Here is a 25,204-nt window from a genome sequence, read left to right as displayed (position 1 = left end):
GGACTCCAGTGGGGACACAGACATTGAATCTTTAGCAGGCTCTTTGCAGTGGTGATATTTCCAAAGGACAGCGGCTAGCACCGGGAGTTAGCTTACAGAACCACCGGCTGGGCTGGAAACATGAACCAGGGACCCAGGAATGGCTGCACCTGCTGAAACGGGCTCAGGTCAGAAGGTGGGGAAGCAAGAGGCCACCACCGGGGCTGCGGAGCCAAGCGTGTGCAACAGGGGGGAGGCAGGGCAGGAATCAGAAAGCAATGTGGTCGGGCCCCAGGAGGCAGAGGCCCTGACTCAAGTGCACTGTGTGGCTGGCGTGGCGATGCCCAAAAAGCACGTCCCGGGGAAGCCTCGTGCGGACAGGGGCCTCTGCCTTCCCGGAACGCAGCCGGCCCTCGGCACTGGGGAGGGCACAAGAGCCGCTTCCTGCCTTAAGTTCAGCCTATAATGTGTGCGCTGCCCAGGCCCGCACACTCCAAAGCCTACCCTTAACGTTGGCCTCCCAAATTGGGCAACTGATGGCAGGAACCGGATTGTTGCCCAGAACCCCAGTTACCAGAGAGCGTGAGAGCTGGTCTGTACCTCCCTGGTCTCTGCCTTCCCAGAAGTGGCGTGGGGAAGAGGGCGCCCAGCGTGAGGCTGGGAGGAGAGCGGAGTTAAGTGGCCGGGAGACCTGACCCCAAAGGCAGGTGCCTGCTTCCGGTGTGTGCCGGGAGTGGGCGGTGAGGGTGAGCAAGAGGGCCGGAGCTCAGCTTTGCACACACAGACCACAGAGGCTCTGGGACTCCTTCCCAGGCCTGCATTTCTCAGGGTGGTGGCGAGCTTTTCTGCACAAGATCATTGATCCATGGGGAGGAAAATCAATGAAAGCCTGTTGACTGAAAAAAATAACCGGGTGGAATTTTTCTAGGGGAATAAAAAGCTCCAAACCATAAGTCATCCACTGGCTCTATTAATATAACCCAGGAAGCCATGGCAGACAGACAGACAGGCGCGGGACATACACACATGGCCTCTGCATTGGGGGGGGGGGTTCCTGTGGGAAGCTGCGCAGGGGAGGTAGACACACGGGGACAGGAAGGGCCAACAGCAGAGGTGGAGAGGGACACAGAGGGAGGGCCAGGCCCAGGGGACAGGGCAGAGCTGCAGAGACAAGTGAGGAGGGGTGGGTCTGTTCCTCCTTCTGGAAGTAAGAACTCTGTTCAGTTCACTGTACCTAGAAAAGGTAACACTGTGCTTCTGGATGCAGCTTCCAGCTCTCTAACCGGCAGAAGCAGCCTTGGTGCGCTTCTCCCAGCGACCCAGCGGTGGGCTGCCAGCCTCCCTCCAGGCCCGGGCCCTCACTCCCTGGCTTGCTCGGGTCCAACAGAGAGGCTTGTCTTCAATTCTTGATCCTCTCGGTGCCTCGCCAAAGGTAATGAGGACTAATGAGGGTGCACACCCCGGCCCTTCCTCCGGTAGAACGGGGATAGAGGCAGAGGCCCCAGCATACACACCAGCAGAGAGCTGCATTGGCACCATAAACACGCCGCCTGGACCGAGGCTGCTCAAGGAGGAGTGCGGGGGGCCAGGGGGCAGCAGTTAAAGGGCCCATGTGTGGAGGCAGAGCCCGGGGAGGAAGGCCTTGCAGAAGGCAAGAAAGGCAGGGAGGGACAAGGCACATCGGGGGGCCCACAGAGTGCCTGGAGCCACAGCAAAGCAGGGCCCACCAGAGGCTTTTGAGGACAGGTCAGTGGCACGCGGCTGGCTCAGGCTGGCAGGGGTGGAGAATGCCAGGTCAACCAGGAGGAGGGCAGAAAGGGTGCTTTCAGTGCAACCTCACGCCCGGACACCTGGCCTGGGTATCTCAAGTGATTTGTAACACAAATCAGTTCAAGTTTTTTTTTTTTTTTTTAATGTATTTGAGAGAGTGAGTGTGTGGGGGGGCAGAGGGAGAGAATCTCAAGTGGACTCCCTGCTGAGCAAGGAGCCCAATGAGGGGCTCCATCCCATGACCCCAAGATCATGACCTGAGCCAAAATCAAGAGTTGGATGCTTAACCCACTGAGCCACACAGGTGCCCCTGGGTTTCTATGACTTGAGTGCTGTGCCCCCCCCCCCCAAGTTAGCAAGCTCCGTGGCACCTCTCCACCTGAAGAGGCCTGGGTGAAGCATGCCTGGCACCTGGTCACCCTGCATGTCCCCCTGAAACCCCAGGCACCCCACAGGGTGGGGACCATAGGGAGCCCCGGGTCGCTGGTGAACTGAGCTGTGGCTGTTTTGTCTTCTGTACAGTTTGCTGGGGAAACAGCTGGACAGCCCGGACACAGCTCAGAAGTATGAGGAAGGAGCGCGCAGGGCTGGGGCCAGAGTGTGTCTCTCTGGGAATGGCGTCAGGGCTGGAGTCACCACTGTGCCCAGCGAGGGAAGGACAGGAAGGACCCACAGAGGAAGCAGGTGGAGCCCCTGGACACGGCTAATCCTGTGCGGCCATCAGGCTTTCGAGTGGAGAGGGTCCAGGTACCAATTCTCCCTTCTGGCAGAAATGTTACTGTTAGCTGAGTGTTCAAAAGATATGATAGAAAATGAGAAATGATAGGGGGAAAAGCGCAAATTCAATATAGATGATTTGGCTTCCCCAAGGTTTTCTTCATTTGCTACCTTTCTCTCTCTCTCTTTTAATTAGGCTCTGGGCCATACGTGGGGTTTGAACTCATGACCTTGAGATTAAGAGTCGCATGCTGTACCGACTGAGCCAGCCAGGTGCCCCGGCTACTTTTCTGATTACAAAATACGTGCTTATTTGCACACCCGTGTGCACGGCAGCATTATTCACAACAGCTACAATGTGGAAGTAGTCCTGAGTGTCCACTGAGGCGTGAACGAACAGGCAAGACGTGGTGTGTACGGACGGTGCGCTGTTTCACCTCAGGAAGGGAATTCTGAGACCTGCTCCCACATGCAGGAACCGGGAGAACATTTGTTAAGTGAGATAAGGTGGTCACAAAGGGACAAATGCCACATGATGCACTGACAGGTGGGAGGTACCTGCAATAGTCACATTCCCGGAGGCGGAAGGTGAATGGTGGGTGCCAGGACTGCTGGACGGGGAAGGGGGCTTACTGTTGAACGGTAAGATGATGCGTACTGGAGATGGTGGTGGCTGCACGATGGGGAACATGCTTAGTGCCACTGCACTGTGCGCTTCAACACAGCGCAGGTGCGGGGCGCCTGGGAGCTCAGTCGGTGAAGCATCCGGCTCTTGATCTCAGCTCAGGTTTTGATCTCAGGGTTGTGAGTTCAAGCCCCGCATCAGGCTCCACGCTGGGCGTGAGCCTACTTAAAAAAAAAAAAAATGGCCAAGATGGTAAATTTTATGCTTTGTCCTTTACGGCAAAAAAACAAAACAAAACAAAACAAAAACCAGGAAAAAAACCCCGTATGTGAAAAGTACACACACGTGTAAAAGAAAGAAAGCAACTGCCCAGAATCCCAGTTCCCAGAAGCAAACCATTGTTTTGACATACTCACCTCCCCATTTTTTCTCTACCTTTTCCCCAAAAAAGTTGGGATGACACTATATACCCCAATGATCTACGTTTCTGATTATTTTATCAGCAGTTCTTTACATTATTAAAACCACATGCATACAAAAATCAGTGGCTTTATAATATTTCACAGGGATGGACCATCAGATTGCCAAGAGAAAACACTTCAACCGTACAGAAGAGAGACTCCCCCTCTGATGTGCCATCCCTCCATTCCACTCGCCTCCCTGTTCCCAGAAGGGACGACTGACAGTCTGACCTGCTCCAGTGTGTCAGGAATGGGTGGGTCCGTGCAATGGCTCGCACAAGCCTAGTGGTATCAGTGGGTTTCCAGCCCACGGTGCTGGACTGACGCCCCGAACTCTCTGTCTTTTCCTCACAGTCCTAAAATGGCTGCCACAGCCCGAGCCATCATGCTGGTTTTGGGGCAGGAAGGAGGGAGAGGGGCTGTCTTCTCTTGAGGCTTTATCTTTTCGTTAGGGAAGCAAAGCCACTGCAATAATACACACTCTTCCTAACACTTTATTGGCCAGAACTGGGTCACATTCCCTCTGACTCCTTCTCAGAACACTCACTGGCTAAAGGAAATAAGATGGCCCTGGATGTTTAGCCAAGCACCATTCATCTGCTGAGCAAAGGTAGGTTCCTCAGCCCCTCCTTAGGGGATCAGATTTCTCCCTGCTCCCTGACATGAACAGACTGGAGTTCTGTAGGGACGGAGCACTGGGTGCTGAGGGCCACTGTCAGCCAGCAACAAAGTGGACGCCTCAGGGGCCCCCACACATCCTGCTCCACACACACACACACACACACACACACGTGTGCATGGGACACACAGTAACACATTCAGCCATTCCTCCAAGTTGTTTCTAGAAGACCTTTCTGCCGTGGAACCCCAGTTTACATGAGGGCCACCTGAAAGCTGGCTGCTGGTGCCGGGCTGGTCGGGGAGTACCCGGCATGAGTCAAGCCACTTCCCCATCTCCATGTTTGTGCGACAGATCCCAGTGTCTACTGGGATGAAGATTTAATTACACGTTACATTTTGTTATGTGACAGGTAAGTTGCTACATTTGGTTCCTATAAAAACGGTTTGTACAGAGGATGGGGAGATGGGAGTTAAAAGCCAGTGTATGAAAAGCAACCAGCAAGCTGGTTTGCAACCCAGAACAGCAGAGGAGGGGAAGTCAGATAAACTTTGACATTGCAAGCTCGCTCCTGGCCATGGCCACCTGCCTGGCCTACAGCCGGAAGTGGACTGCTTCTATTCTCTCAATGAGTGGGCTTTGCATCTAGAATTCAGTGGTTTGGGGGGGAAAGGGGGTGAGCGGTGTCCAAGGGAAATCACTACTTAACAGCTATGAGAAGTACGTGTGAGCAGGTCTATAAAACACTTCTAGCTGCCGGGGACGCCAACAGCATTGTTGACCTGCTAACCGCTGGATTAATACATCAATCAATACAGCGTTTATTTCCACAGGAAATGGTCCTTTTATGTGGACCCTCTCTTTGTTCTTGTGGTTGTGACAGGACCCGACTTGTAATACCACTCTCTTCAAAAGGGCTGGATGAGGGGCACCGGCCAGCTCAGTTGGTAGAGCGTGTGACTCTTGATATCGGGGTCGTGAGTTTGAGCCCCACATTGGGAGGAGAATTTACTTAAATAAATAAAAACTTAAAAAAAATAAAAGGGCTGATGAAAGACTGGGTCAGCTTCCTCTGAGCAGGTCAAAGTAAGATTATCTTTCCAAAGCACAGTCTACTTAAAGAATTTCCTTTTTGAATATGCTTTTGAGAAATAATTAGAAATAACACATCACTTTCTTGTAGCTTGTGGCAAACGAGAGTCTTTCCTTTCTTCACATTATAAACTAATTTCAAGACTGATGATTTTTCACTGTGTTTGCAAAGAATTTTCTAGAATTCTGTCTAATTTCCAGGCACTTGTTTATTTGCTTGCAAATGTGGACATTCACATTATGCAAAAAAAATTAGGGGCAAGTAAGCTAGAATTCCGAGTTCTCAGAGGGTTTGATTCCTTTAAGACTCAGACAACAGTTTAATCCAGCGAAGAAGCATTCTTCCTTCCTCCCAACACCCATCACAGTAAACAGCCCTTCACTTAACACTTGGGATGTTCCAGGCCCTGAGTGCTCGGAAGCACCGAGCACTGCAAAACTGAAGAAGAAACATCCCTGCCTTCCAGAAGACTTCAACCCAGGAACTGTCTACAGGTAATTAAAAGACCGCTAAGTGCGTTGTCAGCTGGGAATACCACCTGCTCTGACAGTTATTTCTTTCTTTTTTTTTTCCCCTGGGAGTTCTTTTTCTTTTTTTTTTTAAGATTTTATTTATTTATTTGAGAGAGAGAGAATGAGAGATAGAGAGCATGAGAGGGAGGAGGGTCAGAGGGAGAAGCAGACTCCCCGCTGAGCAGGGAGCCCGATGTGGGACTCGATCCCGGGACTCCAGGATCATGACCTGAGCCGAAGGTAGTCGCTTAACCAACTGAGCCACCCAGGTGCCCCTCCCTGGGAGTTATTTCTAACTGGAGGATCTGGGCATGCCTTGAGGCAGAATCTGAACTGGGCGGAGACGCTGGTAGACCTGAGGAAGGCATTCCTTAATGGAGGGAGAACTAGCAAAGGCGGGGAAACCAGTGAGGAAAACTTTGTGAGGTTCCATGCTGGGGGTGGGGCAGGATGGGGCAGCAGGGGACGGGGAAACCAGTACGGAGGAGGAGGAAATGTATTTAGCACCTCCTACAGCCAGGAGCTCTGCGCATATGATTCCATTCTAACTCTGCAACAACCTTGAAAATCAATATTCCTGTTTTACAGATAAAGAAACTGACCACAGACATTAAGAAACTCATCTAAGATCACTAAGTTAATAAATGGTGAAAACAGGGGCGCCTGGGTGGTTCAGTTGTTAAGCATCTGCCTTCAGCTCAGGCCATGATCCCAGGCTCCTGGGATCGAGCCCCACATAGGGCTCCCTGCTCAGCGGGAAGCCTGCTTCTCCCTCTCCCACTCTCCCTGCTTGCGTTCCCTCTCTCACTGTGTCTCTCTCTGTCAAATAAATAAATAAAATATTTAAAAATAAATAAATAAAAATAAATGGTGAAACAAATATTCAAATCCAGACCTGTCTTTTTTTTTTTTTTTTTTGCAATGCCATGCTACCTTAAAACCCAGCTAAGGTTCTGGACTTGATTCCACATGCAGGAGGATGGGGCGGGGGACAACAAGGTAGCAGCATCACCAGGTACGTCTGCTCAGACAGGCCCACCATGTGTCCTGCACTGGGCTGGCCCTGATTCCCTCCAGGAACAAGAGGCAAGCCACACACTGTCCCGGCCCTCAGAGAATGTCCGATTCTGTGGGAAAGCAGAGCTGGTAACAGCCACTTTCATTATAATATGGGAACAATGGTAACTATGGAAATACCCTCCCAAAGAAAGCTTCCCAGAGATGTCACCTGAGCAGCTTTGGAAGACGAGTGAAGTTGGAGGAGGTAGGAAAGGACGTTTTGGGCAGAGGAAAAGGAACAGTCTGGAAACGAGGTTTGAGCTAGCATGATGCACATGCCCGCAGGTGGTGTGAAGGCTCGAAAAAGAGGCTGCAGGGTCAGGAACGCCTTGCGAGGAGGTGGTCGGTCCCAAGGCTCCCGGAGCCCCTGAGAAGTTTGCAGCAGGGGAGCGATGTGCGCCCATCTGCAGCTTAGAAGGGGGACTGGCAGTGGGTGGAGCGGCTGGTTGGCTAACGCGTAGGTGACAGAGCCACAGCCTACTCGAGGACGGCAGGAGCGGGAATAGAGCAAAGTTGGTTTTGAAAAATATCTACATCAACTCGTTAGAAGCTGGTGGCTACACTACACATGGGAGATGTGGGGAGAGAGGAGTCCAAGATGAATTCCCAAATTCGGGCCTGAGCAAGGGGTGTGCTGGCGAGAGGAAAGTGCCAGAGGGTAGGGCTGGCGCAGACGGAGACACGGGGCAGCAGGCAGGGTGCCCCAGGGGCCACGGGCCACGGAGTCTGGAACAGTGGGGTGACAGCGCTCTGGGGTGAATCCAGGATAGACGCGGGAGCTGAGAACGGCCAGCACGCAGGGGTCGGCGCGCGGGGGGCTATCGGGAGCCACACGTGGGGATCTGGTGACCCAGGGGAGCACACGGAACCAGGAGAGTGGCAGGAGGAAGAGAAGTCAAGAGCGAGAAGATGGAGACCAAGCAAAGGGCGAGAACGGCCACCATGGGGGGTTCCAGGGACGCAGCAGCCGCTGGTGCCAGGGGCAAGAGCAGGTGAGGGAGCGAGGTCAGCAAGCCTTCCACCGTTTGACCGGCGATGGGACGGCCAGTAGACTGCCGGGAGCCATGGACCAAGCCAAGGCTGGAAAGACAGATGGGCTCGGGACGCCTAGCCGGGAGCAGAAGGAGAGAGGCAATGGCTAGAGAGAGCCTCGTTTTTATTTATTGATTTATTTCAAAATATTTTATTTATTCATTTGACAGAGACACGGCGAGAGAGGGAACACAAGCAGGGGGAGTGGGAGAGGGAGAAGCAGGCCTCCCGCTGAGCAGGGAGCCCGATGCGGGGCTCGATCCCAGGACCCTGGGACCATGGTCTGAGCTGAAGGCAGATGCTGAACGACTGAGCCACCCAGGCGCCCTGAGAAAGCCTCATTTTTAAAGACCAGGAGAGATGTAATCCAATGAGAAGAGTCCGGAGTGAAGACAAGCGGTGGCAGAGGGGCCTGGGGGAGCGGGAGAAGGGAGCAGAGCGCAGGTGGAGCATGGGGCTCGGCCAGCAGCGCTGCAGGGTCGAAGGGTGGAGGGGGCCGGCCTGCAGGGGAGGCGGCTGCAAGAGGACGGCTGGCACCTAGACAAACCAATCTGGATCCCTCCAATTTTCCTCAAGTAGGAGGCTATGGGGGGGGGGGAGATGGACACAAGCACATTTCTTAAGGACTGAATTTAGAGAATTTGCTGAACACAGTGATGGAGGGAGGTGGAGTTAGGACAGGCAAGAAGAGCTGTCAAGTGACATTAAATGCACAGCCAAGGCCGGGCACTGTAAGTTACGGCAAAAGTCTACCTACGTGAGTGGCGTTTCCTCCAGCGGGCCCCAGGATTCCAGAAGTATAGAGACAAAAGTGGATTGGTCCAAGGGTTGAAGTTTTATCAGACAGAAGCAGGACAGGATGCCGAAGATGCCGGTGATCAACCACAGGTTCCCAGTCTGGGAAAGAAAGGAGGGATCAGAAAACAGAAGGTCTGAGGCTGAAGTAAAGGGTCAACGGGAGAAAAGGGGGGAGTTGGAAAGGACAGGGCATTGGGGGTTTGAGATTCCAGACGTGGTGCTGCTCTTTGGCACGACAAGGATCGGGATACGGCAGCTGAAGGGGGCGGGGGGGAATGAGGTAATGGAATTGGAGAGGCCAAAATACAGCCCCGAGTGCCGGTGACTCAAGTCAGCTAACGGCTGGTGTGGCTCGGGTTCGAGAAGAAGAGTGTAGATGAAGCGCCAGGTCATCAATGAACACAGGAGCAGGTGAGGAGATCGTAGAGAGCAGTGTCTGGAACGGCATTAGCCTCATACCATGTCAGGGCGAGCACTAACTTTGGAAGGATTTGGTCAAGACATCAACTAGGAAAAGATGCAGGCGATCCATGACTGCGTTCTTGCCACGAGGACAATGCCATTTGAACAGAACAGTGCAAGGACACTCCCAACCCACTCCTCGGGTAGTAGTAGGATGGCACGGTGTAGAGAGGATAGTCCTTCTGGCCTACCCCCATCCATTAAATCCCAAGTTCAAAACTGTTTGTGACCAAAGGGAGGAAAGAACCATGCACCAAAGTGTGCCAAGGAAGTCAGGTGGTTAACTCTGTACGAGAATGGGGTTCACTGGCACACGGAGGAGAGACCAACAGCCTCTCTTCCCTGACCCCACCTCAGGTTGCTGTTTCTGTGGCAACTGCTGAACCCCACCATCACAACACCCCCGCTAAGTCCCCTTGGGTTTACCACCCCTCCCCCCCACCAGGCAAGCACCTGTGTCACAAGAAAAGTGAGCAGTAAGATACCAGCAGCTGGATCGCAGTATAGACCCTTCCAAAAGGAGCTCCAATGTGGAGAAACAGTTCTGATTGACTTGGAAAAAACAAAAGCAAGCTGTTTATTCTACTTTTAATAGACAATGATCCATCTAGCTCACAGAGATTAAAATACTTACCACAGATATGGCAAATCTCTTAAAAAAAAAAAAAGTCTGGCTAGTGTGTGATTTTTCATCTACTTTAAGAAACCAAGGGAGCCCTGGGTCCTGTCTATAAGCCTCAGCCATAAAGCCAGCTGTGCCTGAATGCAAAGCACAAGCCCGCGAAGTCCGACAAGTGGCAGGAGCTGGCTCAATCTAGGAAGGACAAGGGGAGGAAGAAAATATAACTGGTCTCGAAGAGCACAAGCACCCTACACACCCAAGCTGGGCACGTTACTCACCATGACCATGCACTCCCGTAATGCCCAAAGACTGGCATTATTAGGCCTGTTCATAGCTCAGGAAATGGAGGGTTTAAAGGTTACAAGCCTTTGCTGATGTTACACGGATAATAAACAGCACCATGGGGACCCAGACCCAAGCTTTGGTGACTCGTCTGCCCTTCCCACCCATGGGTTTTGCATTTGGTCTATCTTGCAAGGCCTGGAATTCCAGAACGATTTCCGCTCTTAATCCCCAAGTTCAAGTGTGAATTCTGAATGGGGAATGGCTTATAAAAAACAACAAAAGAGGACGTGCTGTTAGGAACCAAGTATGAGTGAGAAAACTGTAGGCAACCCCAAAAGCACTTCCAGTGGATGAATCTGTTAATTTGAATTTCCAAGGCTAAAAATGAGGGTTATGGGCTTGCCCCAATATTTACAAATTTGTCACCTGATTTATTTTATCTACTCCTTCGTCACATAGAAATTAACATAAAAGACAGAAAGGCTGGTGTGCAGCCAAGTGCTGGGCAAGGCACTTTCTGGTTCCTTCAGCCTGTGAGTCCCAGCCAAGCTGTCCCTTACTCAGGAAGGCCTTTACCTGACAGCGTCACCACCTCCTCTCTTCTTCCTAGGACTTCACAAAACCAGAATCATGGCACAGATCTGTGAGCCACCCGTTCATGACCTATCCTCTCCAGATCGCAGGCTCCATGAACACAAGTGTGTCACCCTGCTCACGGCTGTGTCCTCGGGGCACTCGGCAAGGGGAATGACCAGCCAGACTCACCGAACTCCCCAGGTCACTCCTTTTTACAGAGAAAACCCATCAGGGAGGCTGGTAACCCGCCCCCCCCACTCTCAGCAAGGCCCACCTAACTCCCTAGTTCTTGTAAGCTGTTCCGTTCCACCACATTAACCTGCCTCACGCACCCAAATGCAGCGCCTATGCTGTGAAACAGCATGGCTGTGAAAGTTACCAAGGACTGAGAGAGAAATGCCTCCTCATTCTGTTCAGGTGCACACACTGCATGTGCCTGGCTGGGCAGGTGGGAGGAGTAACTGCAATGGAAAGAAGTCGATTTAGCCTCTCTTCGAAGGGCCATTCGACCAGCAAAGTAGAGAACAGCTAGGCTAATTTATTACTGAAGACTACAACTCTCCTAAAGAGTTACGGGTAGTAAGCAGATCCATTCACTGAAATAGCCCACTTGACCTCAGGAAGAGAATTTGCCCAAGATCTTATAAGAGAACATAAAATGTTACACAACTGTTAGCTTAAGAAACACGTCCTTAGGGTATCTTACCACTATGAGAAACTCCAAATCTAACATATGCATCATGGAGAGAGAAGCATCCTTTTAATAGCCCAGAGTTCACAGATCCCACAACTGAAAAGGACTATAGTTTAGATAATTAAGACAACAGGTACACACCTATAGTATTTCATTTGACCTGTATTAATACAAACTAGGCATAACTAATTTAGATGCACAAGCAGGAAATTTCAACCTGATTTTCCCAAAGATTTTATTGGAAACTCAGCATGGACATAAATTGGAACAGCATTCAAGCTCCCCCCACCCCACCCCAAAATGCAGATTCTAGCTCTACCAGACCAGGCAACTTGACCTTGTGACTTTGAGCGGTTCCCTCAGCTGCTTTCCCTGGGGGCAAAATGCAAAAAAAATGCCCACAGCTCTAACATTCTTCATCCTGACACTCAAGCAGAAAGCACTAACTTCCTACTGGAGGTAACCTTGCAAGGAATAAACATTAGAACTAACCAAAAGCAATTTCACAAAGAAGCTACATTCATTTGTGGTAAGGGAAATTATTCAGTGTCATGAGTTCATTACCTAAATCATTCCCAATCTGTCAGAGATACACATAAGGTACAATGAGATTTAACAGCTAGCCTCCTTGTAATCCATAAATAAGACATCGCCTGAAAAGGGGAGAAATACCAGCATCTTCTAACTCACATCCTTTATTCTTCCGCTCACTCCTGAACTTCGCCCTCTCCACGTGTCCCTAAACCATGCACTCTTTAAAGCTGAGTTTGAGCATTTAATGGAGGTTTCGGGAAAGAAACCACTAGGAAAATGAGGGAGGCAGGAGACTTCAAGAGTTGCGGCTAACAGTCCGCATCTTTGTCCTGCTGCTGTCCTGATCAGGCGGCCAAGGGGCACATTCCGTGCAGGGTATCTGTCACCACATCTCCTCAGCCATTACTGAGCTCGGACTTCTCTCCTGCTCTGAGAAAACTTTGCATGACTTTTAGGATTCTTCCGATATTCTAGTTTTTTCCGCAGTTGTTGACATTCATCTCTGTGGTAGCCTGGAAGCCTTGTTCAAAGTCAGAGCCTTTGAGACACCTGAAATGGTCAAACACTATCACACACAACTCGTGTCATGTTACTTTCAACTTCATTTTCTGATGAATCAAAAAAAGCAAACAATCATTCCATGTGCAAGGCACTCAGCTGTAGATGGACACAGCCATGATCTTTGCCCTCCTCGTTAGAAGAGTAAAAGCACCCAAATGCTGGTGTAAGAAATACCAGCTTAAATAAATGTTAATTGTTTGTCCTACTGTTAAAAAGGGACTCCAGACATTCAGAGGGAACGCTCATTGGCTGAATTCATTCTGCCCAAACCGAGGAGTAAAAGCAGTAAAATTATCCCTACTTTTAGAGTCCCAAGGCTCTGAAGTGGCAATTTAACCTGTCTTTTTAAATTGATTTTCACCTTTAGTACCAAGTGCAAGCAGGCTAGAGCCAATGCAGTGCACCATCTTTGCACATCTAGTCATATGTTCCTTCACAGCTAAAGAGCTGAAGGTAAGAATACCTCCCACCACAGAAAACCCAAGGCCAATGTGAACAGCTCACCTGCTCTGGGGCAAGTTTTGTTGTTGTTTTAGGGAGAGGGAGCGTGTGAGTAGGGGTGGCAAAGGAGGGGAGACGGAGAGAAAGAATCTCAAGCAAGCAAGCCCAGCAAAGAACCCGACTTGGGGCTCAAATCTCATGACCCTCAGATCACCACTTGAGCCCAAAATCAAGAGTGGGTGGCTTAACTGACTGAGCCACCCAGGCACCCCTGCTCTGGGGCAAGTTTTAAAAAGCTATTCCTGGAGGGGTGCCTGGGTGGCTGTCGATTAAATGCTTGACTCTTGGTTTCCGCTCAGTGGTGATCTCAGGGTTGGGGGGATGGAGCGTGGAGGAGCCTGCTTGAGATTCTCTCTTCCTCAGCCCCTCCCTGCCCCATACTTGCTCCCTCTCTCTAAAATAAATCCTTTAAAGCTATTCCTGGAGGGCGCCTGGGTGGCTCAGTGGTTAAGCGTCTGCCTTCAGCTCAGGTCATGATCTCAGGGTCCTGGGATCGAGCCCCCCCGCATCAGGCTCCCTGCTCCGCGGGAAGCCTGCTTCTCCTTCTCCCACTCCCCCTGCTTGTGTCCCTTCTCTCGCTTTGTCTCTCTTTGTCAAATAAATAAATAAAATCTTAAAAAAAAAAAAAAGCTATTCGTGGAGCAGGTGCTGGGACAGCACTTAGGGACATCTTAATGCTGTGTCACACCTGCCACCCTTCCCAAGTTTTAAACCCTTCCCAGCTTTCTCCACTTGATGGTGAACCTCTACAGATCTACCACTCAGAAGCTAGGCTACCTAAGCAGGTACTCCCCCACCATTTCTCTTGTATCTGTGGGTAAGTATCAACTACTCAGACATTTTCCCGCCAAGTACTGGAGAGTGGGGAAAGTGAAATTAAGCCACGTAAAAAAAATTTCTCCCACAACTGGTTTTCACTTGTGAAATATTTATGCACAATTTATAAGCTATGAAGCCAGAAATGACTTATTTCAACAGATTTGACTTTGCCAAACTGTGTGGGTGCAGCACTCCAAGGGGAATTACTCAGGTTTTGAAACTCAAATTCAAAGACAAAATGATCTAATTTTTCACTCCTTACACTAAAATTCTCAAAAGTCAAGTTAAACGGCATTTAGAAATAACTAAATTGATCAAGTCACTTTTTAATCAGAATGCATCACCTTTTCTCTAACATGTTATGAAAGACACCTGCTTGTTTAGCAAGTTCGACCTAAGATTAACGGATCACAGTCCAGAATAATCATGGGCTTCAACTGCAGGAACACTCTTCCAAGAGCTCAAGGAATTCACAAAGCGTTAAACTGGCCAAACGAGTACAACAGAGATAACGCCTTCCCAGAATTTCAGTTTTCCAAGATTTTCTTAAAAACCAGGGAGGCTTTATTTTTATTGCTCTAAACCAACTGTCAGGGGGACCAAAAAGCTGAGTAAGGTCAAATCACTTCGCGGCAACATAGCTAGCTATTCAGATTCAGGAAGGCTTAACTTGCCGTCAATTCGTGCCCAGAAAAATCCAGGCTCTGTTGCAGGGCAGGTATAATGGAGAACACAGCGGGTAAACCATGGAGCTCTCAAGGATGAGACCAATGCAAAGCCTGGTGGGCACAAGGAGGAGTGTCTACGAAAGTGAGAAATAGGTGAAGACGGTGGTCAAGGGAAACACTGATTGGCTAGAGAGCGAAGAAAGAGAAGCTCCGAAGGAAATTCTAGAAAGCCATAATGAGCCGAGCCACACGACGAGCGGCAAGGGCCCCGTAGTTCCAAGCTCTACAGGGAAGCGGGCACCCAACGGCCCCGTCTCGGGTTTCCGCGGGTCACAAAAGGATAACGGACATCCTCCCAACGGTGGACCTGGGGGCTCCGCGCGCCGCTTCCGCTCGGCCGCCCCGCCCCGGCCGCCCGGCGCGGCCCACCTGAACTCGGTCCCCGGGCCCGCAGCGGCGCGGGGACGGGCGCTCGCGGCGCGATGCGGGCCCGCGGCGGCCCGCGGACATGCTCCTCTGCGGCCCGCCCGCCTTTGTTCGCCTGGCCTTCCACACTCACCGCCGCCATCGCCCGCCTGGAGCCAGGCGCCACGAGCAAACGCCGCCCGACGCGAAAAAGGAAGCACAGGCGTTTCTCGTCAAAGCAGACTTTATTGGGCGCCCGGGCCGCCCCGCGCGCGCCGCCCGCTCCCCCGCGCGGCCTCCGGGCCGATCGCCGGCCGAGACCCCGCGCGCGGCCGGCCCCGCCCTGCCCCGCAGGACCTCTCCCCCGCGGCGCCGGGGGCCGCGCACCGCTCACCGGCTCCCGAGGCGGCGGCTGCAGCGGCGACGCCCCGCTCCCGAGTGTGCCCCGGGCCCGGGGCGGCGGATTTCGCTGCTGTGGCACCGCGGAGGGCGGGAGCCACGCGACTCGCGGCGGCGGCGGCGGCGGCGGCGGCGGCGCGCTGACGTCACGCGCCGCGGCCAGCCAGCGCGCGCGGGGGCCGCCCCGTCGACCCCAATCCGGGAGGAGCCCGGGTGAGTGGGCGGGGTCGCGGTGGCGAACGGGCAGATCGATTGGCAGAGGGGGAGGAGCGAGAGGGCCAGCGGGCGAATGGGAGCGAGGCGGGGCGGGCCGAGGCCAGCGCGGAAGTCTCGCGAGGCCGAGCCTGAGCGGAGTGTGGCGGCGGCGGCGGCGGCGAGATCTGGGCTCGGGGTGAGGAGTTGGTATTTGTGTGGAAGGAGGCGGAGGCGCAGGAGGAAGGGGGAAGCGGAGCGCCGGCCCGGAGGGCGGGAGGAGGCGCGGCCAGAGCGGGCGGCCAAGGCGCGGCGAGGCGGGGCGCCGGGGCGAGCAGCGGCCGAGCGAGCGCGGGGCGCACCGAGGCGAGGAGGCGGGGAAGCCCGCCGCCGCCGCCGCCGCGCCCGCCCCTTCCCCCCGCCGCCCGCCCCCTCTCCCCCCGCCCGCCCGCCGCCTTCCTCCCTCTGCCTTCCTTCCCCACGGCCGGCCGCCTCCTCGCCCGCCCGTAGCCCCGGAGCCGAGGCCGCCGCGGCCGTGGCGGCGGAACCCTCAGCCATGGCCTCGGGCGACACCCTCTACATCGCCACGGACGGCTCGGAGATGCCGGCCGAGATCGTGGAGCTGCACGAGATCGAGGTGGAGACCATCCCGGTGGAGACCATCGAGACCACGGTGGTGGGCGAGGAGGAGGAGGAGGACGACGACGACGAGGACGGCGGCGGCGGCGACCACGGCGGCGGGGGCGGCCACGGGCACGCGGGCCACCACCACCACCACCACCACCACCACCCGCCCATGATCGCGCTGCAGCCGCTCGTCACCGACGACCCGACCCAGGTGCACCACCACCAGGAGGTGATCCTGGTGCAGACGCGCGAGGAGGTGGTGGGCGGCGACGACTCGGACGGGCTGCGCGCCGAGGACGGCTTCGAGGACCAGATCCTCATCCCGGTGCCCGCGCCGGCCGGCGGCGACGACGACTACATCGAGCAGACGCTGGTCACCGTGGCGGCGGCCGGCAAGAGCGGCGGCGGCGGCTCGTCGTCGTCGGGCGGCGGCCGCGTCAAGAAGGGCGGCGGCAAGAAGAGCGGCAAGAAGGGCTACCTCGGCGGCGGGGCCGGGGCGGCGGGCGGCGCGGACGCGGGCAACAAGAAGTGGGAGCAGAAGCAGGTGCAGATCAAGACCCTGGAGGGCGAGTTCTCGGTCACCATGTGGTCCTCAGGTGAGCGCCGGCGCGCGCCGGCCCCCGGGATGTTTTTGTTTTGAAGGGAAGCCATGTTTTATGTGTGTGATGGGCGCCGCCATCTTCTTCGCAGGGCAAGTATGGCGGCCCCAAAAGATGGCGGGCCGCGGCGGGGGCGGCGGGCGGCGGGCCGGCGGGCCGAAGATGGCGGCGGGAGGCGCGGCGCCGCCCGCTAGGCCGCAATGGCGTAGTTTCCCCGGGCGGGGCGGCCGCGCGGCGCGGGGCGGGGCGGCGCGGCGGGGCGGGGCGCGCTCGGGCCAACGGACGGCCGCCGGCCCGTTGTCCGCCGCCCCCGCCCGGCTGGCTCCGTGCGAGGCTCGGGCGGCGCGCGGCGCGGGCCGGCGGCGGGGCTGTGCGGACCTCGCGCCCGGGCGGGCAGCTCGCCGCCGCCGCGCCCCCCCCCCCCCCCCCCGCTCCGCTCTCGGCGGGGGGAGGGGGCCCCCGTGCCGCCGCTCCTCCCCCTTCCCCAGACCCTCAGCTGCTCCCGAGAGGCACCTTCCGCTCCCACGCCCGGCGCGCGGGCCGGAGCCTGCCCGCGGCCGCGCTCCCCGCGCTCGCCTCGCTGGGGCGGGACTTGGGCGGCACGTAGGGCTCGCGTGTGCGGGCTCCGCGCCGCCGGCGAGGTCCTCGCCTCTGTCCCCCCCCCACCCCCCCGCGGCACGCCGGAGAGAGGGTCCGCGAGGTTTTGTGGGTGGTTCTTAACCCTTCGCGTTTGGGGGAAGTTTCTTTTTCTTGTGTTTGTGTCTCTGCAGATAGTCGGTTAGCTGCACAGCTGGGGACGTTTGTCACTGAATTAATAAAATGGAGTACCTTAAGTCTGCTCGCTTTTTAGTGGATAGTAGGCGACCAACTTTTCCTGTGAAGGGAAAGATTCTAGAAAGCCAGAGAAAACAGAGCAAAAGGGACTTACCTGCGTGTTTCAGTTTTCTCTTTTTTTACTTTATAACTGTGGAAAGTTGTTTCTTTCATGTCTGTTCTCTTACATTATTCACATGTTTTCTAGTTAAATTGGCAGGATAGTAAACAGACTTGAGAGAGATCCTGCCGTGGCTAGTTAATCTAGTAGTTGATTACACTTAGTTCTAAGTTTAAGTTGCAGAACCCCCCCCCCCCCATGACGGTAAGGCTGTTTCATCAGTTGTCAGGATGGAGCCTCAAAGTGCGATGACCCTTGAGTGTTAAAGGACTGTTAACGATTGAGATGAACAGATGAAGTAGACGTGAAAAGGCTGGATTGGAAGGCTGGTCTGGTTCTATACTGAAAGCCTCTGACGAGACAACTGACGTTGTTGGATGGATCTAGGACTCAGAACTGAGCAAGGGGATCCGAGCTGCTGCCACAATTTAGTAGCAAGTGTTAAGGGGCGCTGCTGTTCTGGATTTCAGAGTGCCTTGTGGAAGTCTGAGGAGTTTGAGTTTAAAATATATGTTTAAATGAAACCTACTTAATGGTTATCAGAATGTCTTCTGTAGATTGGGTAGCATGCACACTGATCGTGTTGGAACCAAAAGTCATGTCTTTCCATTAATATGCAGAGTAAGAGGGGTGAATTGGTTATTGTTGAGTTTTGCTGAATTCAGGATCCCATCTGAAATTAGATATTGATAGAAAGATACGTTAACTGTAAAACTAAATTTACTTTTTCTCGTGTGGAGACGTGTTGGTTTTATAGAAATTCAGAAAACCAGGGCGTTTTATATATTCTGTATTTGATCTTACCAAATTGCTTGCTTACTTACTCAAGAAAATTTGGTAATGGGAGGCTTTACTTGATGAAGTGATGTGTATCAAGTCAGCCAGTCACGGGGGGAGGTCTGAGGGGCCTGACTAATGGGAGTTAATTTACAATTAAGTCAGCGTTTAAAAGTCATTTCTTCCCCTGTGCAAGTGGCTGCTTACGGAGTTGCACAGTTTGGGGTTATTTTAATGCCCATTTCTTTGCCGAGTTAGTTGCCTGGTGCGTTACCGACTACTCTGTGCCTAAAGGTAGTTCTAAGTCTTTGATGGCAATAACATGGTAAGGCCTGTTTCCTCAGACGTGTTTTGTGGTGAACCATCCTGTCCCTCTTCCTTGTCCTTGTGGTTTGGAATTATTACCAAAGAGAAGCTAAATAGTTTGTGATTAACTGTGCACGCCCCAAGTTCAAATTCTGAATATAGTGGAATCTTAGGAACTGAAATGAGATAATTGATAATAGGTGAAGAAATCAAAGCAGGTTAATTGTTAAGCTGAATTTCTTGGTGTGTGTGTGGACTGCGGTAGGCAATATGTCAGTGCTTTCACAGACTGTCTCGTCTGATCCCGGCAGGAAGAGTTTGAACACCACGGTGGTTTCACCAGAACATTCCTTTGGATGGGAATGAGCTGTGAGGTGACCTTTTTGCCTGAGTCTAAGCTTAGTTATCTGAAGTTCTTATAAAAAGTGCATAGGGTATTCTCAGGGCTCTAGTTACTTGTTAGTACCTCTAGGCTAAAAAAAACAGTGGGAGCCAGCATGTTTGTGGAAACCAAATCTTTGGATTTTATGGGTTTCTTTTGCTTGGGTGCCGTCTTGTTCCGATTGCCCCCAGAGTCACAGCAGTCTGTGTGATTGGCATCTCTTTAATGGAATAACAGCAAAGGAAATCTAGTGGTTCTGTACTAGAGTAGCTTTAGATCTGGAATGGTCCTTGGAGATCTGCTCTTTTCTTTCCTCTTTTTTCAACTGATGTAATTCACATGGGCGCTGAGTTCAACCGCTTCTGCTGTATTTACCAGGTTGTGTGGACATCACCGCTAGCTAATTCCACATTTTCATCGTCTCAAAAAGAAACCCCATACCCGTGAGCAGACACTACCCATTTCCCCTCTCCCTCCAGCCCCTGGCCACCACTAATGTACTTTGTGTTTCTCTGGATTTGCCCATTCCAGCCGTTTCATTTAAATGGAATCGTAACAGTCTGTGGTCTTGTGTGTCTGGCTTCAGCCTGTGTTCAAGGTTCATCCACATTGTTGAGCGTACTTTATTCCTTTTGAAGGCTGAGTAAGATTCCATAACGTAGGTACTAGAGCAGGACCTGCTTGTTTTTGCACATGAGAAGATGAAGGCTCAGTGAGGCTGAGCGTGTTGTGGTATTTCATTACACTTCAGTTGTGTCTTAAACATGCTTAATCCACTGTTTTAAGGCCCCTGTTTATTTTTGTTTTTTTTCCTGGCATATGATTAATGAACATTTCCATGTTGCCAGATGTAGGGCACAGTCTCATATGTATATTTTTCCCTAGATTGTCATCAGTATTGTGTAGGAGTGACATCTTATTTTCTAGAGCTTACTGTAAACCAGTTAGTCATGGTGAAGTAGGAAAGCTCATGATAAAAGCTGAGTATTTAAAACATTTAGGGCTTTTTAAAATATTTATTTATTTAAGAGAGGGGGAGATTTCTCCACCTGCGGGGGTGGGGGGTGGGGAGGGAGAGGGAGAGACTCTCAAGCAGACTCCCTGATGAGCAAGGAGGGCTTGATCTGTGGCTTGATCTCACAACCCTGATATCATGACCTGAGCTGAAATCAAGAGTCAAATGGATGCTTAACTGACCCAGGTGCCCCTAAAACATTTAGTTTTGAGAGAAACCTAAGAAGGCTTTAAAATCTTGAGGTTTCAGGTATTTAGAAATTGTGACCTTCACTCAAGGCTGTTGGTATTTTACTTATATTTTGTTAGACCTATATTTGGTCTTAACATAGAAGTGCTTTATGGTGGATTGAGCAAAACATCTAAGGCCAGAAAACCATTGATACTAAGATGAGTAAAGTGGAAGAAAGTTGGAAAGTATTTGTTTCTCAGTTTTTTATATTCAGAACGTTCAAGTTTGCTAAAAGTTACTAGTCCTGACCTTTTGCCACTCCTCTGTGGGTTTTCCACCTCCTCCTCCTTTACCTGTTTGTCCTTAACTAGAGATGCCATGCACAGAAATTCCCACGGAGCCAAGCCACAGACGCACCCCCTTCCCCAAAGTGATCTTGTCGAGCCTGTGACCTACATGGGGCAGTCTAAGTCAATGATTCTGATTCCTGACCCAGTAGTTCTGGAAGTTGGCTTGCTGATAAAGCCTCTGTGCTGTCAGACTCTGCTCCAGGTTGTTCACCTCTCCTCTTCCTTCCACCGGCAACAGCTGACTTCCCCCTAGTGGGAAAGGAGAAATCCCTATTAGGAACAGGTCAGGACTCCTGACCTTACCTACAACTAGCATTTTAGGCTTTGAAAGAGAGTAAATAAAATAATAACTTTAAAAATGTATGCTAGACTCCTGGGTGTTTATTTACCAAAGGCTTTCTGGTTTTTTTGTTGTTGTTGAAGTCTGCTTAGTAAGGTGGGTTTTGTTTTAAGGCTGAGAAGTTTAGGGGCCTGTAACAGGTTATTAGCAAAAAACAGTTATTAGAAGGAACATTTCTTAAGATCTGCATTCCTTTGTTAACTCCTGATCTCCTCTTCCCAGGGGACCATTCTGTGAACTCTGCTTTTCTTCCCATAGGAGAAGTACGTGAAAGTGAAAACTTGTTATAATTTTTAAATCTGAATATTTACCAGTGGGTTGTATTCTCTAATACTGTTGGGTAAACATTCATACCTTCTATTTGTAAAATATGGCATCTGAAATGCTACTTGGAGGTTGACAATAACATTAATTTCATTACTGTTAGCAGAATATCAGGAAGGTGTGGAAGGTACAAACTCACACGGTACCGTGTGAGTTTGTATCTTCCTATGTGTGGTGGACTTAATTACAGTACACGAGAGAACCGTTTCCCATTCCCAAGTGCCTTGTATTAGTGGGTCCCATTCTGTTTAATTTCGTGATTAATTATCAATAACAACAAGCCCAGTGGTTTCTGGGAATCACATTAGCAACAGCATCAAATTTCCACTTTAGAGGGCACTGACCAAAGTATCTTGCTTTGGAATATCTTAACTTCTGACCTTGGTTTCTTTGTAAAATGATTTCCTTTAGAAAAGTTCTACTCCTTCCTGAACTCCTACATGACCATAGGAAGCAGTATCCTCACTTTCTTAAAGCAGAACTCTTAAATTTTAACGTGACCTGGTGAATGAGGTATTAGGAACTCTTGAGTAAAATTCTTAATAACCATTCGATGCCTTTGGTGTTACACAGTGGTGTCAGGATTAAACATGAAGACAATGTAAATGGTTGTGAAGGACTTTTTTTCTTGTGTAAATGTGATCTCCCTTAAATATAAGAAGTGTGGAGAAGGGAAGGAGGCCGCCGTGGCTGTGCTGGAGACTGTTCCCTTGGAGCCCAGAGCCCGGACCCTGTCTCTTCTAGGAGAGTCACAGACTTCAGTAGAATGTCTAGTATTTCACAGGTGATCACACTCTTGAAAACACCCCAAAGTGTCTTTCTCTTTTGACAGTTCTCAACTCAATCTTCTTTCCTTTTTTTCCTTTTGTCTTCTGGCTCCTAGGCACCCAGAAACTTTGAGGGAGAGAAGCTGCTGCTCCTTCTCCAAATTGACAATTGGCTTTTAATTTCTTACATTGTTGGTAACTCACTTATAGTTTGTGCTAATACATGATTCCTGTATTAAATAGATGTTACAGATTCTTTTTTTTCTTTTAAAGATTTTATTTATTTGACAGAGACACAGCGAGAGAGGGAACACAAGCAGGGAGAGTGGGAGAGGGAGAAGCAGGCCTCCTGCCGAGCAGGGAGCCCGATACAGGGCTCGATCCCAGGACCCCGGGATCACGACCTGAGCCAGAGGCAGATGCGCAACGACTGAGCCACCCAGGCGCCCCATAGATCCTTTTTTTTCTTAAGATTTATTTATTTTAGAGAGAGAGCATGAGTGTGTGTTGGGGTGGAGGGACGGAGGACAGAGGGAGAGAGAATCTGAAGCCGACTCTGTGATGATCGCGGAGCCTGACGCGGGGCTAGATCTCATGACCCCAAGATCATGACCTGAGCGGAAACGAGGAGTCAGATAGTTAACCGACTGAGCCACACAGGCGCCCCGATTTTTATAGATTCGTAACAAGGACTACATACAGACCTCTGGATTTCATGTCTGGGGATCTAGGCATCTAGGCACACATTCTTCTATACTTTCCTGAATTTTCTAAGACTTCTATCAGATAGCTTCACTCCTGTGCTTAAAAACCCCTCTAACACAACAGTGTGAATATACTTAATGTCACTGAACTGTAGATTTTAAAATGGCAAATACTGTGTCTTGTGTGTTCACATACACACACATCCTGCAGGTGTCTCATCACATTCAGTAAAATCCAAACTCCTTATCATGAGGCCCCACTTGATTTGGCCCCTGCGTTCCTTTCCTCTTTCTCCTTCTTCCCTCCACTCCCTTTGTGCACCAGCCTTACCAGCCCTCTTTCCATTCCTTGAGCTTGTTTCTTTGCTCTTACCTCTGCTTCTAGTGCGGTGACCCCAGATGCTCATTCTTGTGCTGCCTTGTTCACATCTCTGCTCTCAGGAGGCCTTCCCTGGTCTTCCACTCTCACTCTGGCTCCTGACCCTGTTTTATTCTCTTTGTAGCAGTGTCTGAAATTATCTTGCTTTTTTTCTTTTAACCTGCTGCTTTCTGCTTCCTCTAGAGAGTAAGTTTTGGGCCTGTAACCCCTCAGTCTTAGGGTGGCACTAGGCATATAGAAGATTGTCGGTCTGTAACCGAGTGAATGAGCACATGGAAGTTACGCAGTAAGGCAGAATCGCGGCCTAGAGACCAGAATACATTCCTCCTTCTCTCTGACCGCATAGGTGAAAAAGAAGTATGAAGGGTGGGAAGGGGGTGTGCAGGAGTATTCCCTTTATAGGAAAGGCATGGACTACACCGTCAGTCCTAGTTTCAAATCCTAGATCTGCCACTTAAATGCGCTTCTTCAGATACATGACTTGGCATTTCTGAGGCTTATTTTTTTTTTTAAAGATTTTATTATTTATTTATTTGAGAGAGAGAGAGAGAGAGAATGAGAGAGAGAGCATGAGAGGGAAGAGGGTCAGAGGGAGAAGCCGACTCCCCGCTGAGCAGGGAGCCCGATGCGGGACTCGATCCCGGGACTCCAGGATCATGACCTGAGCCGAAGGCAGTCACCCAACCACCTGAGCCACCCAGGCGCCCCACTGAGGCTTACTTCTTAAACCAAACACGTGGGGTTAGTGTCTTTGAGGTTTTGTTTGCGTTGAGGAATAGGACAGTTGCCAGCATGAAGCAGGTACTCAGTAAATATTATCTTGTCTTAGGGTCTCTCTTGGTGGGGAAATGTGGAAACAGCCTATGACTGATTTCTGCCTGTTGCTTAGCAATGAATCTCAAGTAGTTAGCTCTCCCCCCCGCCCTTTCCCCTGTGAAGGTTTGGGTGATGGCAGTGGGAAGTCCACGATGTTGGTTTTGCCATAAGTCACCTAGAAAGGTCAGACCAAAGAGCTGATGGCCTAAGATGAAAGGTGTAGGTAAACAAGATCTAGCCAACCCATATAAGTAAGTAAGTAGGTGAATAAATATGTGAATCGGTGAAAATAGAAAATCAGGATCACAGAAAAAAAAGGAAGCAGGAGGGTCAACTCTCATGAGCTTCCTGGCAGTTTGGATAAAAAAGGAAAGCCTACTACTGATAACTGATTCTAGCCAAGATGAGAAAAACTTGTAGGGAAATCAAGCTTTTCTGAGGACTTACTAGGTAAACTGCTTATATATGAAGAAGACCACTGAGTCACAGTGTACAGATTCCAGCCGGTGTGGTGTCCAGAATTTCACGTGGTGTCTTAGAACAGCCAAAGACTTAACATGTAACCTAATTGAAGGCGACTCCGAATTTTCCATGTTCTTTACATGCTTACTCTCCTTTAACAAAAGTTGAACATTCTTTCACAACCATTAAGCGTGGGACCTGCTGTTCCCCTTGAGCCCAGGAGGGTGGGGAAAGTGGAACAAAGGTGTTCTGGCGAGTTCCTCCCTGTGTTCCCAGACACAGTGGCTGCCATTTAAAGCCTTCTCTGGTTTCAGCCTTACTGGTGGTCTTCTCTTTTTCAAGAAGCGAAGAAAGCAAGCAAGGTTCAGTGACAGGAGCGAAAGGCCTCTTGAAGGAAGCAGGTCTGGGCTTTGGAGAGCAGAGTGGATGGGGGGGTGGGGGTGAGAGGTGGGCAGAGGGGAAGGTGCCTCCCACTGCTGAGGAACATGGCCAGAGGGCTGCTGTGGTAGGAGTAGGGAGGGCAGGTCAGACCACCTTTTTTTTTTTTTTTTAAGATTTTATTTATTTATTTGAGAGAGAGAGAGAGCGACAGCGAGAGAGGGAACACAAGCAGGGGGAATGTGAGAGGGAGAAGCAGGCTTCCCGTGGAGCAGGGAGCCTGATGCAGGGCTCGATCCCAGGACCCTGGGATCATGACCTGAGCAAAAGGCAGATACTTAACAACTGAGCCACCCGGGCGCCCCAGACCACTTTTTAAACCTCTTTGTGGACCTGTGGAGTGCTTCCAGCCTTTCCATTTAGTTCCTTAATCCTCTTTTTTTTTTTTTTTTTTTAATATATTTGAGTCTTTATTCAAAGATTATTTACT

The 25,204-nt window shown here is 51.1% G+C and overlaps 1 protein-coding gene across 1 annotated transcript in view; it reads left to right on the top strand.

The window, feature by feature from the left end:
• The first annotated feature begins 15,873 nt into the window (after positions 1-15,873).
• Positions 15,874-25,204, top strand: part of YY1 (YY1 transcription factor) — a 28,797-nt gene continuing 19,466 nt past the window's right edge. The window contains exon 1 of the mRNA XM_028099517.2: positions 15,874-16,606. Within this exon, the coding sequence (XP_027955318.1) occupies positions 15,940-16,606 (667 nt within the window). The 5' untranslated portion in view covers positions 15,874-15,939. The remainder of the gene's footprint in view (positions 16,607-25,204) is intronic.

Source organism: Eumetopias jubatus, unplaced genomic scaffold, assembly GCF_037043125.1.
Source record: "Eumetopias jubatus isolate StellerSeaLion01/CBP00866 unplaced genomic scaffold, mEumJub1_p1.0 scaffold_7, whole genome shotgun sequence".
NCBI lineage: Eukaryota > Metazoa > Chordata > Mammalia > Carnivora > Otariidae > Eumetopias > Eumetopias jubatus.
The sequence above is the reverse complement of the archived record's forward strand: the minus strand, read 5'-3'. Positions and strand labels throughout refer to the sequence as shown.